Below are 19,365 nucleotides of genomic sequence, written 5' to 3'. Positions count from 1 at the left end.
GTCCTCCAGCCACCAAAAGCACTTCTCCCAATGGGCCCAGTGACACCGCTCTCTATCCGAGAAACTCCAGTGGCTCCCTGCCCCCTCCGGGATCAAAGACAAAATGCTCTGCTCAAAGCCCTTGAGCAGCCAGCCTCCTCCCTCCCTTCTAGTCTTCTCACACTTTAATCCAGGGGTCCTCAAACTACGGTGGCGGGCCAGATGCGGCAGCTGATCACGATTATCCCCCTCACCCAAGGCTAGGAAGTTTCTTTATTTAAAGGCCCACAAAACAAAGGTTTTGTTTTTATTATACTCTGGCCCTCCAACAGTCTGAAGGACAGGGAACAGGCCCCCTATTTAAAAACTTTGAGGACCCCTGCTTTAATCCCTCCCGCACAGTCTGCTCCAGCTGCACTGCCCTCCTCCCTGCTCTTTGCACAGGCCTTGCCATTTTCCCTGATGGGTTTCTGCAGCTGGAACATTCTCCCTCCTCATCTCTACTCTCGGCTTTCCAAGCTTCCTTCCAGTGTCGGCTAAAGTCCTGCCTTCTGCAAGAAGCCTTTCCCAGTTCTCCTTAATGTTCCTTCCCTTTGAGATCAGATTTAATTACAATGATATATTTTTGTATTTCTTACACTTTATACTTATATATAATTTATATAGTTTACTATGTATATACATATACACACACACACTCACACACACATATATGGCCCTGTTTGTCATTAGTTGTTTGCAAGTTGTCTTCCCCATGAACTCCTTGAGAATAGGGATTATTTTTGCTTTTATTAGCGCTTAGTACAGCGTCTGGCACCTCTGTTAATTATTTCGGGGGTGTCTGACTTTGTGACCGCATTTGGGGTTTGCTTAACAAAGACACTGGAACGGTTTGGCCGTTTCCTTCTCCAGCTCATTTTACAGATGAGGAAACTGAGGCAGACAGGATTGAGTGATGGGCCCAGGCTCACAGGGGACAGCTGCATTTGGGCCCAGACAGATGTCTTCTTGACACTGGGTCAGGCACTTAGTAGGCATTTAATGAATGCTTGTTGATTGAATGCCTGAAGGAGGAGACGGCCCCTGAGCCTGGCTCCCAGTCCTCAAGGAGGCTGGGGAGACTGGGGAGACATCCACCAGGCAGCAGCGGCTGAGTCGCCCAGGATGGCCTGCACTTGTCTCCTTTCTGGATGCTGAGCGCCTTCTCCATTTCTTCCCATCAGCCCCGTTCCTGCTCATTATCCCACTTCCTGCATCCTCTTCGCCTTGGGAAGGTGCCACCTTTCAAATATTTATAGACTCTGATCATGCTTCCCCTCCCTCCCGCTCCTTCCTCTGCCCCTCCCAAAGTCACTGCTTTAGCGAGCTGCTGCCGAGCTTGGCTCTGACCAGATTTCCTCATAAATCAATCCTGTCCCTGGGCCCTTAATCATCTTGGCTTCTCTCCTCCTAACTGCCTCCAATTTGTCTTCTTGCAATGATGGGACGCTCTCTGTGGAATGCCGCCCGAGCCCCCCTCTGGTCGGCCGGCTCCCCTTCTCTCTCCCAGTGCCGGGGGGCCAAATGGGGCCAGGGGGCTGAGCGGGGTCGGCTCCCCTTCTCTCTACTCCAGAGCTGGGTGGCCAAGCGGGGCCGGCTCCCCTTCTGTCTCTCCCAGGGCCGGGGGTTGAGCGGGGCTGACTCCCCTTCTCTCTCAACCAGGGTCAGGGGGACGAGTGGGGCCGGCTTCCCTTGTCTCCCTCCAGGGGCTGGGGGGCCAAGCGGAGCCGGCTTCACACCCTCCTGGCTGGCTGCCGCTCTCAGAGCTCCCACTCTGTAGCTTGTCCATCAGTTAGCACAATAATACAGTCTGCTCTCGGTTATCCATATTAATGACAGGGATGGCGGTGGCGTGGATAATGGGAGGCGACGGCGGTCTCCAAACCTCAGATTCCCAAAGTCTTTGTCTTTGTAGCTGATGTTTAACATTTGGGTGTGGCACAGGGTCCTAAAATGACTGAATGGGAGTCTGGGGCCAAATCAAGACCTGGGAGGGTCCTTCAGAGGCCACAGAGGAAACCCTCTCATTTTACAGATGGGGAAACGGAGGCGAGAGAAAGCTGACTCAAGCAGCAAGTTAGCAAATACTCCCAGAACTAGGATTGTCTTTCACTTAAAGGATACTGAGGCTTATGGATGTGAATCAAAAGTTTGCCAAGCTCAGAGAGCTTGAGTCAGGACTCCACTTAGGCCTCCTGGCTCCAAGAAATGGGATCCATCTGAGATCATCTAGTCCAGTGCCATTTTAGAAGGGGGAATTTAGGCTCAGGGAAGGGAAGGGACTTAGATGTGATCCCATAGGACCATAATTCTAGTGCTGGAGAGACCTAAAGGGCCATCTAGTCCAGCCCCTTCATTTAACAGATGAGGAAACTGAGGCACGGGGAGGGGGGCCCAAAGTCAGTCCTCTTTCCATTGTGCCATGTCGCCTCTCACAACAAAGCCATGAACAAAGAATTCTTTCAGGGAAATCGAGGTTGGAAATGGCTTTCCATACGAACTCTCCTATTAGCATGAAAAGCATCACCTCTGAAAGCGATGAGCTCTCCCCTCCGCAGTCCCCCCCTCTAACTCCTCTTCCACTCCCACTTGCTCTCTGCCAAGCTCAAAGCTCCCTGGGCAAGGCATGGAATGATGTGTTTGGATCTCAGGAGCTTCGCTAGGACCCGAGCCAGGATGGAACCAAGGAGGAGCCCCTTAGCATCCCCTCCTCCCGTGGCTCCAGCAGGTGAATAAACCAAGGGCAGAGACTACAACACCCCTGAGGAAGGTCTGCCCTGCTGAGCTCTAGGACAAACCCAACAGCCACTAGGTTGGGCGTGGGCCATATCCCCTTAACAGACTGGAAACTCCATGAAGGCAGAGGTCATGGCTTGTCTAAACTAGGAGCCCTCCTGCCCTCCCTCCCTCTACCTCTCCTTCCCTTGCTCCCTTCTCCCTTCTTCCCCACCCATAGTCACAGTAGAATCTTAAGTTTAGAACTAAATGGGACCTTAGAGATCTTCCAGTCCATGAAATTAAAAAAAATATGTATATTTTGATAATGATTTCAATATAATTGGTTTCCTTGGAAAGTCTATGTATTTTATTTCATGCATTTAAAAGCATTATTCTGAGGGGACCATAGGCTTCGGCAGCCTGGACAGTTAATGTTGAGTGTGGAGTCTTCTTGACTTGTCTCTCTGTATTTAAATTCAGCCTTCAGATACTTACTGGCTGTGTGACCCTGGACAAGTCACTTTAGCCTGTTTGCCTCAGTTTCCTCATCTGACAAACAAACCAGAGAAAGAAATGGCAAACGACTTCAGGATCTTTGCTAAAAAAAAAAAAAACCCACATGGGGTTGCACAGAGTTGGATACAACAGGTCAAAGGGACACAGGGCACGAGAAAGATTAAGAACCCCTGATTCTAGTCCAATTCCTCCTTTTTTGTATATAAGGGAGTTGCCCATGGACACAGAGGATCATGTTTCTGAAGATATAAGGGACCTCATGGGCCAATTCCTTCGTTTTTCAGATGCAGAAACTACATAGAACAGTGAAGAAACTTTTAAATTCACATAAGTGAGTCATCATTGTCTAAGACAGGATTTGAATCCAGTTCCTCTGATGCCTTAGCCAATGCTCTTTACCCTGTACTAGGTAAGTGGTTGTTGCTCAGTCTTCTCTTTATGACCCCATTTGGGTTTTTTTCAGCAAAGATACTGCATAGTTTGCCATTTTTTTCCCACAGCCCATTTTACAGATGAGGAAGCTGAGGTAAATGGGGTTAAGTGACTTGCCCAAAGTCACTCAGCTAATAAGTGCCTGAGGCTGAAATTGAACTCACAAAGGTGGGTCTTTTTGATTCTAAGCCCAAAGTTCTATCTACTATGGCACCACCAGCAGCCTCCATGTAAGACACCCCCCCCAAAAGACAAATAGTCCTCCTCAGAAGAACATAGACCTAGCATAGGTCTCCAAGGCCATGTTCTCTAATCCCCTCACTTTGTAAATGAGGCATCTGAGGCCCAGAGAAGTGAAGTGCTGATTTATCCAAGACCACACAGTAGGAAGTGTCCTCAGAGCCAAGATTCAAACCCAGAACTCCTGAATCCAAGTCTCCTGTTCTTTCCACTGTTTGCTGCCTTCAAAATAGAGGTAATTATTGAGAGCCAAGGCTATTGGAAGGTAGAGGAGTTCTGTGGTTAGAAGTTTTCTTGAGTAAAAGAGCTCATTCTATAATGTCAATAATGAGACATTCTTAGATGTCCCTTCACTATTCTATGGAGTTTCTGCATCTGAAAAATGAAGGGATTGGCCCATGAGGTCCCTTATATCTCTAGAAATATGATCCTTTGTGCCCATGGGCAACTCCCTTATCCACAAGATGGGGGAATTGGACTAGAATCAGGGGTTCTTAATCTTTCTCAGGTCTTGTGCCCTTTGACCTGTTGTGTCCAACTCTGTGGGGTTTTCTTGGCAAAGATCCTGAAGTCATTTGCCATTTCTTTCTCTAGAGCCATAAATGGTAGCCTCAACCCTTGGAAGCAACTCATTTTAACCAATTCATACTTTCTTCCAGGTCTTATCTGGATCCCCACAAGGCTAAAGCCTTCCTCAGTTTCCTCTTAATGTGGGTCCAAATCCTTCAGGATTCTTTAGACTCTGTCCTATTCTCCTTCTACACACACTTACAAGCGACTCCCATTAGCATTGGGGGATAACTAAGGAGAAGGAGCCCTAGAAAAAGAGATGAGGAAAAGTAACTGAGATTGGGTGGTCAGAAGAAGCTCGGATCCTGAAGGTCATAAGGAGTTAGGAAAGGGAGCTCATTGTCAGGGACCAGGGGCATCGAGGCAGGAGTAACCAAACTTGAACTTGTTCCTTAGTAACCTAGACTTTCTGCTCTTTTCAGATGTTCCTGTTAAATATTCTAATCTGGTCAACTAAAGGTGTCCCTTGCTGAAGGTACCGTGGATGGAGAAACTTTCTGAATTGAGGTTGTAGAGAGAGTGTGGCCCCAAATGTCTCTCACACAGGAAGAAGCCAAGGTAAGTTGAAACTGAACTGTCCCTACTCCAGCATTAAGACCCCATACCCAGAACTGGGCACTACCCCCACAACTTCAGCACTGAATGGCTTTGAGTCCCAATCTAGTGCTAAGCTCCTTTTGGCGTCACTCAACTCCTACCACCAGCACTGAGTGTGTCCCCTGATGCTGGCACAAAGCCTCCCCCCATTTCTATGACTAAACCCTGACTCTGAGAAAGAAGAGAAAGATAAGGAGGAGGCGGGAGAGGAGGAAAAAGGGGAATAGGGGAAAGAAGAGGGATGAAGGAGAAGGAAGACGAGAAGGATAAGGAGGAGGCGGGAGAGGAGGAAAAAGGGGAATGGGGAAAGAAGAGGGATGAAGGAGAAGGAAGCTGAGAAGGATAAGGAGGAGGCGGGAGAGGAGGAAAAAGAGGAATAGGGGAAAGAAGAGGGATGAAGGAGAAGGAAGAAGAGAAAAAGGATAAATGCTTGATTGTAGAGCTTGATGTTTTTAGCTGAGTGATTTAGTGGTAACCTCAGAGGAACAGCCACATCCCTTCATTGACAAGGTCACAGGATATTCCAAGCAATAATAACTGTCTCCGCTCCACTTCCAAATTGCCCAAAGGAAAGAACAATTACCCCAAAAAACCAGCTGAGAGGTTGTTCTGGAAGATAAGACAAGAGTTCGAAGCTGACCAAAGAGAAAGAGTAGTAAGAACATTGTGGACGAGACGCAGAAGGGGCCAAGCATTTGGTTTGTCTTCTGTCATGTAAGGGGGTGACTCCCCCAGCAGAGCTGAAGTCAAGCTTGGAATGGTCAAAAGAACATTATATTCTGCGTCGTAGGACCTGGATTTGAATCCTGGATTATCCCCTGGGGAGCCTTGATCAAGTCCTTTTCCTTACAGACCCCAAGACATTGGATAGTGTAATGTTTCTACCTTTTAGAATAATCATTATTATGTTATTTAAAAATTATTATTACCTTGAGGCAAAAATTAATCATGAAATGAGGAGGCATGGAAATCGTAACTGAGATATATTATCTTTCTCTTGACCTTGTTTCAAAAAGGCTTCTTTCATGCTCTCTCCCTACCACCGATTCTTTTCATCAATGAGCCTGAACGAAGAAGCGATTGATTCCATTTCAACAATATGACAAAGCTTTTCCTCCCTCTTTCTTAACTCCCGAGGTAATCTCGAGAAATTCTTATGAGAAGCAGCATGATGTGGTGGATAGAGAGATGGCCGTTATTCCCCCCACTTTCCCCATTATTATTAACATTATTATATTCACTGAGGTTCAGGAAATTTGTAACTTGCTTGAGATGAGCCTCCTTGTGAGAGCCAACCAAAGCTGGAAGCGACCAATGAGTCAGTCGGTGCCAGATGCACCGAGGCTACTACATGTGCTGGAAGAATAAACAACAGTGGCAGCATTAAGTGCCGATCCCTCCACGATTGTCAGTCTTTCTTCTGTTCTTGATAGGTGAAATCCACAATCGGCCACGGCATACTTAACCTCCACGATTGCGCTAATTTCTGTTTCCCAATGATTAACCTAATTAACCCTCTCTTGTTTTCTGCTGTCAAAGACGGTAATTGTCTCTTGTCAGGGAACTCCATCCCTTTGTGAAAAAGCCTCAGATGGAACTCACAATCTGCTGGCTCTGCTCAAGGTATCATCACTCTAACCATTTGGTTCTGCTCACAAACTTAAAAAACATTCAAGCTAGAGAGGGATGGGGATGGGGATGGAGATGATTCAGTGTCCAAAATGAGAGAGGTGATACCTTTGTTATGTTCTGCCCCCATCTAGCCACACCTCAAGTATTCTGGGCCATTCTGTCTAACACATTTTGGGAAGGATCAGAAGAACGCAGATGAAGAATTGGAAGGGACCTCAGAAACCAATTGGAGTAACCCACTCATTTCATAGCTAGGGAAACTGAAGCCAAGAAGATGGAATTATTGGCCCAAAGTCGCAGCAAGCAGCAGAGGTGGAAATTCAATCCACTTCCTCTGACTCCAAAGCCAGGTTACTTTCTATTGTTCCTTGCTGTTCATTGGCTTCAAGAAGATGGGACTGGAGACCATGCCAAATGAGACAGAGATGTAGAGATTGACAGAAACACACAGAGAGACAGAGACAGAAAAAAAGAGACAGATATCTACAGAAAGAGAGATTTGACAGATAGAGACAGAGAGAGATACACACAGAGAGACAGATATATATCAGATATATATATATATATATATATATAGAGAGAGAGAGAGAGAGAGAGAGAGAGAGAGAGAGAGAGAGAGAGAGAGAGAGACTTGCGAGAGAGAGACACACAGAGAGAGACAGAGACAGAGAGCACAGGGGACAGAATTATATAATCACAGATATAGAAATAGAAGGGACTTTAAAGATAATCTTAATGCAACTTCTTCATTTTAAAGTTCATAAGACTGGTGATTTAGAACATCTATTCCAACCTCTTCATTTTACAGATGAGGAAAGTAAGACTCAGGGAGGTTCAATGACTTGTTCAAAGACAAAGAGTTATTAAGAATCAGAGGCAAGATTTGAATCCAGGTCTTCTGACCCCAAAGCCAGTGTTCTTTTTACGATACTACAAGGAGACTGAGCCCTGGAAAGGAACTATCAGACATTTTGCTTCTCTTGGGCCCATCCTACATGACAGCAAAACTAAAAATGACCCCCCAAATTTCATGAATTGACCAATCTATTGAACACCAAATCGTAGGTTGGGAAATATTGTCTTACTGAATTAAATTAGTTCTCGATATCCTAGAGATGTGACTTCATCTTGGAAGGTTAATGGACTTTGGCAGGAGTTTGGTTCAGTATGCTGGACAGCTCCCTCACTTATATTTTGTTTTTGTTTCTGGGTGTATTTTCTCGGTTGCTCTCGAAAGGGTCAGAATTCCAGGAATAAAAGAATGAGAAGAGGCCCCCTAAAGGTCATTAAATCTAGTACCCTTCTCCAGGCCATAATGCTAACTTTACATACTTCAATTTCAGGTCAGTAGTTTATGATCTCTGGTGAAGTCTCTGTTCAGTCAATGTAGGATGGTAGAATATTGCATTCTAGTTATACTTCTGTGGATAACTCGTGTATGACTTTGGGTAAATCATTTCTCCTCCTCTTGGCCTTAGTGCCCTCCTGTCAAATGGTTTTGTGGTCCCTCTAGCTTGAATGTTTTTTTTAAGTTTATGATCCTAAGTTCTTTTCCCTCTTATCAAAAACTTGACACGAGTCCATGCTAATATTCTCTTTCTGTGAATTCCTATGGTGCTGAGAACCTGCCCCACATGATTTAACATGTTATTCTTTCTTTCATTTTAAAATTCTTAACTGTTCCATGTTTTCCAGAAATATAAGCTTCCTGTTAACAGGGATCCTTCTCAGCTAAAGTGTAAATCACAGAATATGCAATGGAGGGCTCTGTCAAAAAAGGTCCCAATAATCTCAAGATGACCCTTAGTCAAAAACTCTTTTCCTACAAGAGGATCAAGCTCTCAGTTCAAATGTTTCCAAATTCTTCCTGGTTTAAACTTTTCTTACTCCTTGGCTCAACGCAGCCCCCATCCTGTTATAAGATGCTGGAGAAATCTTTAAAACAAACTTGGGTATAGATTCATTCACTCAGCCTGTTTTTTCAGAACACTTCGTTTGTATGTATACAACATTGTGCTCTAGGGATCTTTCTTCTATTGGAATAAAGTCACTCTTGTTCTAATGGTTCATTCTCATTGGAAGCACTTGGACTTTTTTCTCTCGGATCACCAAAGGCTTTAAAAGAAACCTCCCCTATTTGTTGGTAGGGGGAGATAATGAAGGTACAATGGAGAATTACACAGCCTATGGGGTTAAAGAGAAGAGAGGAAGACAGGATCCTTGTTTGTCTGAACTTCTCCTTGGAGCCTTCTCTTTGCCCTCTTCTCTTATACGTTCCAGGTGGATGACTTCTCAACCCCCACCATGTCGCCAGAGACAAGACCCACTACTAGAGGAGAAAATCTCCAAAGAGATGACTTGCACCATTTAAAAGACATTGACTACCCATCTTCAGCTTGGATCCATCCCAGCCCCTCCTCACACCCCCACACCTCCTGACTTCCAAGCAGCCAGTGCATGATGCATAAAATTGGGTGGTTTATGACAAATGTTCATGGTACTCATGATGATTCAATTGGATGGGATTTTCCAACAAAGATGCTTGAGAATTCAGATGCATTTCTGTGAGTGAACTTGGAGTTGAGCGAATTTGGAAAAAGAACTGTGACCACTGGCCTCTTCCCTTACTCCCCCTACTCCTCCCCAGCTACCCTTCCCCTCTATTTCCCAGAGTTCCATCCTTGAGGAGATAAAGAGCCAGAAGCACCATATTGAAGTTAGCTTTGTTGTCTCTCCTTCTTTTCAGAGCCCTCATGCCCTTTCTTCTTTCTTGGGACTCAGCTCGTATCCTCATCTTGTCACCAGTGTCAAGTTCATTTTCCTGTGTCATGTTATCAACAGCTCTCACGTAAGGAGTTGATCTATAACAAGACATCCTCTCAATGGATTCGAAATCAGAGAATACCATATTTGACCTTGGGCCATTCACTTTTCTCAGGGCCCAATTTTCTTCATCTATAAAATGAGGCAATTGGAACAGATAGCCCCTAAGAGCCTTTCAATTCTAAACCTATAATCCTATACACAATGCCTCCATGACTTTAAAAGAACAGAGCCAGAATGGCGATGTTTCAAAAACTATAATAAGTAATTGAAGAAAGATTTGAGGGTCCTTTTCAGCCTCACCCAGATAATTCCATATAGGAAGTCTTCTATTCTATTTATAAAGCTTTATACCTTGCTCTCACATAGTTTCCCATGACCTCATGCCTGGGCTTTATTCTTCCCTGGGATTACTCAAAATTGGTATTAGTTGACTTTTGAGGGCTCAGAGAGAATCTAAGAGACAAGTTTAAGTGAATCCAAACCAACAGGAATTTATCATTGAATTGAATGCTGACAACCACATCCCCACCATTATTTTTGAAAGATTCAGCATACTCCATTCAGACAAAGGCAGAAGAGACCTAGATGAAGAAGGTGGAAAACAGGAGACTTTTATATCCGCCAAACCTGACTGATTGATTGTATGAGCCTTAAGCAAATGGGGAGAAGATTTTCTAATAGAAAGCCTAGGTTATGTGCAAACTGCCTCTTCTAAGAGGAAAGGAGTAGAAACATAAGTACTCAATTTGAAACTATGTTCAAAAAGTTATCACACTGCATACCCTTTGATCCAGCAGTGCTACTACTGGGCTTATATCCCAAAGAGATTTTAAAGGAGGGAAAGGGACCTGTATGTGCAAGAATGTTTGTGGCAGCCCTTTTTGTAGTAGCCAGAAACTGGAAACTGAGTGGATGTCCATCAATTGGAGAATGGATGAAGAAATTGTGGTATATGAATGTTATGGAATATTAATGTTCTGTAAGAAATGACCAGCAGGAGGATTTCAGAAAGGCCTGGAGAGACTTACACGAACTGATGCTGAGGGAAATGAGCAGGACCAGGGGATCATTATATACTTCAACAACAATACTATATGATGATCAATTCTGATGGACATGGCTGGGATGAGTCTGGGAGATGACTATGAACCACTACATAGCATTTCCAATCCCTCTATTTTTGGCCACCTGCATTTTTGATTTCCTTCACAGGCTAATTGTACACTATTTCAAAGTCTGATTCTTTTTATACAGCAAATTAACTGTTTGGACATGTATACATATATTGTATTTATTTTATACTTTAACATATTTAACATGTATTGGTCAACCTGCCATCTGGGGGAGGGGATGTGGGGGGAAGGAGGGAAAAAATTGGAACAAAAGATTTGACAATTGTCAATGTTGTAAAATTACCCATGCATATAACTTGTAAATAAAAAGCTAAAATAATAATAATAAAAAGAAACATAAGCACTCATTTGCTCACTGTCCCAATCTTCGTGTAAACCAGGATTTGCTCTGATGGAATTCTCATTTCCTAAAGGCTACCAAGGTTAGGGGCTCAGTGATGGGAGTGGGTTATGTGCCAGCATGCCAGGAAGTAGGATGCCTCAAAGCTCCATTTGAGTGATGTCACAGAATTGTGAGGAGGAGTTCAGAAATGCAGTCCAGCCCGTGGCTTGCTGTTCTTTTGGCATGAGTACCACTTTTTCCCGTAGGGAAATTTGTTCCTGTTTTTAGAGATGGTAGAGGACAAGGGACCTTCTTTCTGGATGACTCAGCTACATTTGGGAAGTTATCGTGTTGCAGAGAAAAGAGTCTTGGATTTGGAGTTGGGGATCTGGGCTCAAATAGCAACTTCGCTGCTTCCTACCTGGGTGCCCTTGAATTTCTAGAACCCCTCTGGGCCTCAGAGGTCCCTTTCTATTCTAAATCTTTGATTCTATGACCTAGAGATCGTGGAATTCCAGATTTGGTGGGGGGACTTTTAGGTCATCTTATTCAGCCTCTCGTTCTAGACAAAAATCATCTCTATTACATTCCTGGTGGGCTTGAGCCCTTTTCTGGGCCTGATTCCAGCCTAGTTTTGCTATTATTTCTCGTGGGTGGCCTTGAATGTGTAACTCTAGAGACAGAAGATCTAGATTAGCATCCTGCCTCTTATGCTCACTCCCTATGTAAGCTTGTGGGAATCATTTAATGTCCATGGCTCCCAATTTTCTCCACTATAAAATGATGGGATTGGACTAGGTGACCACTGAGATTTCTTCCATCTCTGCTCCTTTGAAGCATAGTAATTCAATGATTTCAGAGAAATCAGGGCTTTTATGTCTCCTTTCTGAGCTTCAGTTTCCTGATTTATATAAGACTTTGTGATATTGAAAGTCCATTGCAATCCTCCTTCTACCATTTAATGGAAAGAACGATGGCTTTTGGAGTGAAAACCTAGGAGGAACTTCATTTGTTGTTCTGTGTTCAGGCAAGTCACGCCAAAACCTCTTTGTTTCTAAGTATTCTACTCTGTACAGTGAAGAGGTTGGAATAAACCTCATGTAAAAAATCATGATTTTTGTTAAGGAGGAGAGAGGGAAAGGAGTCTACATGGTCCTTGCCCTCAAGGAGTTCATTGGATGAAGGGTCTCCAATCTGATTAGAGAGATCAGATTGGAGAGACAAGGAATAGTTTAAAAGGTCATAAGTAGGGGTCTAGGTGATCTCAGAGGTCCTGGCCAATGCTTACATTCTATGCTCCTTAACTGGGACTTTTAATAGCAAGGAGCTCAAGGGTTCACAAAGCAGTTCAATTATCAGATGGAAGAAAATGAAGGAATAATGGAAGTGAGTGGTTTCCGTTCAAGGTCATATAGTCAGTGACAATGTTCAAGAGGAATCGAGGGAGGAAAATGTCTGACTATTAGAAAGTTCACTCTTGTACTGAGCTAAAATCTGCCTCCCTACAATTTCCACTCATTTTTCTAATTCTTCCCTCTGGGGCCAAGGAGAATGAATCTAACCCCTCTTCCACATGACAGCCCTTCAGAGAGTTTTATTTTTATTTGAAGGATTGCTGTAGTCTTCACCTGTCCCTATCTATGGAGAGCTGAGGGTAATTAAGGGCTGTCTTGATGGGTTGGTTTTCTGGGCAGGAGACAGACTGTGCTCATTAAAGTCATTCTCTCTCCTTCCTCCAACCTCATCTAACCCTGCTTTGTAATCCTTTTATGACTCTTATCAAATTTTGCCTCATGTTGTAATTATTGATATATATATATATATATAATATACATATATATATAAATAGAGAGAGACTTATACTTATACATATATACATTATATAAACTCACAATAGATGCATACATAAGTGCAAACATGTATGTGTATATGTGTATATATGTTTATGTATAGATTTATATGTATCATGGGTATATATCTTTTCTATTACCCACGGAATTGATATTTTTAAGAGAGAGACACAGCAGAAAAAGGGAGCTTGGGGCAAGATCTATAAGGTGATAAAATAAAAATTGTTTAAAAGAAGTAACTCAAAATAGGTATCTCTGAAGCTTAAATTCCATGAGGAATACAGAGACTATAAAAGGAATAAACAAGGTAAAGGTTATGAATCAAAGTGTAAAAATCTAGAATGACAGAAATGGAAGGGAAATAATGAAGGGAAAGATGGAAAAATCTTTCCCCTTCCCCCAAAAGGTGCAGAAAATGAAATTTAAAAACTAACAAGCAAAATGAGAAGAGGAGAAGAGGAAGGGGGACTATCACTTGACTACTTAATTGAGAGGAAAAAAAGAATTTGAAAATTAGATTTAAAAAGACATAAAAAGAAGTAACAAATAGAGGCAGCTAGGTGACATAGTGGATAGAGCACCATCCCTGAAGTCAGGAGAGCCTGGGTTCAAATGTGGCCTCAGACACTTAACCATCCTAGGTATGTGACCCTGGGCAAGTCACTTAACCCCAATTGCCTCAGCAAAAAGAAGAAGAAGAATTTTAATAAATTAAAAAAAAAACTTTAAAACTAGGTAAATGGCCTGAGGGCTTGAAGTGCAGGGGAAAAGAGCTAGTAGAAATACAGTTGCCTTAAGTAGTTTAAGATAAAATAAATGGGGGCAACTAAATGGCACACTGGATAGAGTACCAGCTGTGAAGTCAGGAAGACCTGGGTTCAAATCTGGCCTCAGACACTTAACACTTCCTAGCTGTGTGACCCTAGACAAGTCACTTGACCCCAATTGCTTCAGAAATAAATAAATAAAATATCTGAAGAGACAGAGTACTGTATGAAGAGGAAAAGATTCTAATTGAGAAAAATTAGAGATAATTGGAAGAAAATGTAAACTTAACTCTCATTGCTTTAAATGTAAATGGATTAAACAATCCAATAAAGTTTAAAAGACAGAGATTGGCTAAGAAAACAATAGCTCAAATTTAGGCTCAAACCTAAATAACAAAGATCTACATAGTATATAGAATGAATGATTTTTCATAACAGTTAATGTCATAGTAGAAAGAACATAGTATTTGGAGTCAGAATAGCTGGCTTAAAATCCTAGCTTTGCCATTTGTAAAACCTTAAGCAAGTTCATTTAACCGTTCTGAATCAGATTTTCCTTTCCGTAAGATGAAAGGAATACAGATACAGATATCTGTAAAGATATAATCCCATGGGGGCAGTAATAGGAACAATGGGTTTGGAGTTGAAGGATCTAGTTTGAATCCTTGTTTAAGAAACTATTAATTACTAGAAGTGTGACCTTGGACAAATTCCTTTCTCTCTTGAAAGTTTGGTTTCCTTCTCTATAAAATACTTAACAATCTCAAAGCCACTTGGAATGATGTGATCTTTCAACTTTAAATTCTATGATCTGATCTTTCTTTTTAAATAGTTTTTTATTTACAAGACATATGCATGGGTAATTTTTCAGCATTGACAATTGCCAAACCTTTTGTTCCAACTTTTCCCCTCCTCCCCCCCCACCCCTTCCCCCAGATGGCAGGTTGACCAATACATGTTAAATATGTTAAAATATAAGTTAAATACAATATAGGTATACATGTATGAGCTGATCTTTTGGTCATCCAATCCTTTGCTTTGGGATTAGCTTTTCTACTTACCATTTCCATTTTTAACTATTATATTCCTTCACTGACTTTCTAAATCTCAATTACATAGAGCCTTCTGCTATATTTATGAGTCATTCTTTATTGAATTCCTAAAGTACAAGTCTGACCATGTCCAAATCTTCCTTCTCCTCCTCTACCCCAATAAACTTTGCTTTCCCTATTATCTCTGGGAACAAAATTAAACTCCTTTGTTTGGCATATAAAGCCTTTAACAATCCGGTCACAAACTGTCTTCCCGGTCTTATTCTACATTGCTATTTCTCACATGGCTCAGCTAATCTGACCCCTCAACGTTCCTCATACATCATCACATTTCACTTTTTGTCTTTGCACCAACGGCCCCTCCCATTCAAAGAATGTACGCTCTCCTCATCTCTGCCTCAGAAATCCCTAATTTCCTTCATGACTCAGCTCAGACACCATCTTCTCCATTAAGTCTTTCTTTTTCTCCTCCCCAGTTCCCCAGATGCTCTAGTGCCTTTTCTAAATAAGAATATTTTATATTTGATTTGTCTGTATCTATATATGGCTAGGTTATCTCCCTCATTTCACTGTAAACTATTTGAGGACAGGTATTATTTCACTTTTGTCTTTATATCCCTAATACCCAGCAGAGTTCTGGGCATCAAATGGCTTACTAAGTCTTTATGGGTTGAATCTCTCTTAAAGTATATTTTAGTCCACTTTCATACCTATATCTTCTCATAACTTCCCTTCAGGGAAACCTAATAGGATGTGATGCCTTGGATGAATTGACTTAAGGTCACGGGATCCTAAATGCAGATCTGAAAGGAACTTTCACGGACACCTGGTTTTTTCCCTCATTTTTCAGATGAGGAAACTAAGGCACAATGCTGAAGTGACTTGCCCGTGGTCACATAGTAAGTGTCAAAAGTCAGATTTGAACTCAGGACCTCTTGATTCCAAGTTCAGCAAGTTATTTTACCACCAGGTTAGTAATTGAGCAAAGAATACTGACCCCTGAACTTCTCAAGCTCCTCTCTAGACCTACTGAGGCTCATGGTCCACTAGCTCACACTCTACCTCTGGCCCATACCCTTCTCTTCTTCAGCTCTCCCCACAGGAGACTCACATGTGGCGACCATGTTGATCCTCCCTGGTCAAGACTCCCTCCTTCTCCATCAGCATCTGTCGGAAGGTCCCCACCTTCTGCCGGATCTCCTCTTCAGAATACCTGCAGCAGGCAGAGAGATAAAAGAGGGGTAAAGCAAGGTTGGGGCCATTAGAGTCTTTGGCTTCCATTGACCCACAATAACCCACTCTGGATTTTGAGGAAACTGGAGATCTTCCTGTTTTGCAGAGAGAAAACTGAGGGGAGATATAATCAAGGAGGAACTCTGGGATTAGATAACCCTTCTATTGGCTGGAAGTAGAGATTAAGGTTTGAGGACGGGAAATGTTTAAGTCCATTTTTGTTCCCGTAACACTTTCCACCACTGAAATGTGCAGCAGTTGTTGATTATACTTTTTGGATGGTGAGAAGCTCATTACCTCACGAGGCATCCCGTTCCAATATTAGACAAGCCTGGAGTGATACAGACAGAAGGGAGAGATTGAAGGGAGGAGGAGATATCGTGCAGCCAGGATCTAGGACTAGCCCCAGTTCATTCTTCCCTCTAAAATAGAGTTAAATATCCAAGAATGAGGCAGACCTGAAACCTGTCTCACCCCTTCCACCTCAGCTCCCTGTTGGGGTCCATGCATACAACAGGGTTGAACTAGGCAGGAATTGGCAGTAGAGGGGGTGAAAGCTCCAATTTGATGAGTGTGAATATGACTGAAATAGCACTCCAAATTATTTTGGGATTGCTTGGTGCTTAGTGCTTTCCATGTCAACCAGGTGATCCCACCAGCTGCAGATCACAGATTTAGAGTCAAAAAGGAACTTAGAGGTTATCCGATTCAACCTCTTCATTTGACAGTTAAAGAAACTGAGACCCAAGGAGTCTGTCACTTGACCAAAGTCACACATTTAGTAGGTGACAGAGTTCAGATTTGAACTCTTCTGACTTGAAATCTAATGATCTTTCCACTATTCCTTTTTGTTTCTGTAACTGAAAGGTGCCTAAAACGATAGTACCTAGCAGTGGAGAGCAGCTTCCTCTTCTGGGCAGCAGACTGAACAAAGAGCCCTCAAGTGGCATTGTACCCTTCCCTCCCCCCTCTCTAATTCTCTTCCTTTCACTCCCATATCAGTGATCTCCTTTCCAGTCCAGGACAAAGTCAAACTCTCTCCCCATTTTGGGATGAGTCATGGGGGCAGAGGAAGGAGAAATATCAATATTTCACATTTCTATAGGACAAAATGACTGGAAGCGGGGTCAAGAGACCCACGTTCCCATTCTAGCCCTGCCATTTATAAGCTGTGTGACCTTAGTCCAGGTGTTTTTCTTTTCTGGCTCACAGTTTCTACTTCAATAAAATCTCTTGATTTCTTCCATCTTGAAATGGTCTGAATGAGGTGACTTCTGATTTCTCTTCCAACCACAAAACTCCTCAACTCTAAATTTTGGGATTTAAGATTCTATTCTACCCACCCTTCTAGAGAAGTCTAGTACCTTTGATAATTATGGAACAAGAGAACCAATATTGAAAACAAAGTCTCTCGAATCTCCCTAAATCTGATGATCTTTCAACTGCTTAATCTGTAATTGTGATAGACTGGTAGGTAGCACCCTCTCCATGAAACCTTTCTCACTCTTCTCGATTCTTATTGGTTCTCATTCCTCAAATGACCTTTTTTCTCTGTTTAGACATTGCTTCTCCCCACTAGAATATAAGCTCCTAGAGGGTTTCCTTTTTCTTTAACTCTCCAGTGCTTAGCTCAGTGTCTGGCACATGTTGAAGGCACAATATATCAAAAACTTGTGATTTGTCCTGAGGAGAACAAACTGAACCTATTTAGGATTTCATGGGTATATCTCAGGGAGTCATATGAGGTTTCAGAGAGAATAGGATTTACACAAGATCTTACAGATATTAAGGGCTCCAGGCAGGGTTTGAATCCCTTTCTTCCTGTTCTAGACTTATCACTTCTTCCTTTAAGTAGATGCTTTAACATGGGGAGTTAGGTCCATTGGGATAGAGATGGGCCCTGACTAGGGCCATTCCAGGCTTTAAGCCTTCTCCTAGTCACGTCAGGTTACCTGAGGGAAAAGTGTTTATAACCCAAATTACTGAGCTATCAAATAAATATTAAGTGTTGGGAATATTATTTAATAGTATAACATGAATATACTTTCCTATAATTGTTATGAATATTAATCAAGTGTCTAAATACAGGAAAGAAATACTAATGGATTCAAGCTAAAATAAATGAATATGAATGACCAGGTGATAGCAATGAAGAAAAATCTCTCAGCCTGGAGAAAATATAAAAAGTTATGTGTAGGGCTTGCATGCGTGCTTGTTTTTTAAACACATTTTTGTTGATTTTTTGGTTCTTGACAAAAATCTTTGCTCAATTTGTCCTTGTATATCTCCCCCTTTCCTCTCCCCAAGAACCTCGGTGTATGAATGTTTATGTGTGCTTGAAGTGGGAGAGGGGAAAGAAAGGAATGGGTACCGAGGAGCTACCAAGGTAGAATGATAAATGTACCTCAGAAAGAAGTGTTTTTGGAAAATAGGATCATAGATCTAGAATTGCACTATTTTGGACAGTAGTTTGGGACCATGCATCAAAAGTCACTAGACTATGCATATCTTTTTAACCAGAACCGGGCCAATAACCCAAAGAAATTAAAGAAGGAGGAAAAGGATCTATATGTACCAAAATCCTTGTGCAGCTAATATTGTGGGGCAAAGTACTGGAGACTAAGGTGGGGCCTAATAATAAATTAGAGAATAGAGAATAGCTGAACAAATTATAGTCTATGAATATGTTGGAATATTGTGGTGCCGTAAAAAATGACAAAGGAGATGGATTCAATGAAACCTTTAAAGATCTATATGAACTGATGCAGAATAAAGTGAGGAGAACCAGACAAATACATTTTACAATAAAATTGGATAAACAAGGATCTTGAAAAGAAGTCAGAATTCTGGTCTATGCAATGGCCAATTACATCTCCAGAGAAGTGATGAGGAAGCTTGCTACCCACCTCCTCACAGATGACAGATACAAGTTACAGAAGGAGATATATATTTTTGGATGTAGCAAATGTGTAGAATTGCTTTGATTGAGTGTCTAATTTGTTACAAGAATTGTGTTTTTCCTTTTTTTTATTTTGAGGAGAGGGACCGGGAATTTTGCTATTTTTAAAAAAAGAAAGAAGGCCATGGAAACACCTTTAAAATGTTCAGAAAGAGCAGGAAAAAAGGTCAGTGGGAAGCAGAACAAATTGGAAAATAACCCATGATAAAGAAAGAAATAGGTGGAATTTTATATATACGTACATATAGTTAAGATGCGTTTAATGTAGCTTCATGGCTTCACATGAAATCTTTTTCTGTCTCATTTTGTAAGTGGAAATGTTCTCTTTCTTTTTTTAGTGTTTGTTAAATTCAGAATACAATTTTAAAAAATTAAATAGATTTAGAGTTGGAAAGGATGTTAGAGTTCATTTAATCCAACTCCACACCCTCCCTCCAACTTCATTTTACCGATGGGAGGCCCAGGAAGGTAAAATTACTTATCCAAAGTAAGGAGAAAGA

At 42.0% G+C, this 19,365-nt stretch overlaps 1 protein-coding gene across 1 annotated transcript in view; it reads right to left on the bottom strand.

Annotated features, from left to right (window-relative positions):
• Nucleotides 1-19,365, bottom strand: part of SRRM3 (serine/arginine repetitive matrix 3) — a 106,217-nt gene that overhangs the window by 29,260 nt on the left and 57,592 nt on the right. The window contains exon 3 of the mRNA XM_031967993.1: nucleotides 15,785-15,886. Coding sequence (XP_031823853.1) covers nucleotides 15,785-15,886 — 102 coding nt within the window. The remainder of the gene's footprint in view (nucleotides 1-15,784; nucleotides 15,887-19,365) is intronic.

The sequence above is a fragment of the Sarcophilus harrisii genome, chromosome 4, assembly GCF_902635505.1.
Source record: "Sarcophilus harrisii chromosome 4, mSarHar1.11, whole genome shotgun sequence".
NCBI lineage: Eukaryota > Metazoa > Chordata > Mammalia > Dasyuromorphia > Dasyuridae > Sarcophilus > Sarcophilus harrisii.
The sequence above is the reverse complement of the archived record's forward strand: the minus strand, read 5'-3'. Positions and strand labels throughout refer to the sequence as shown.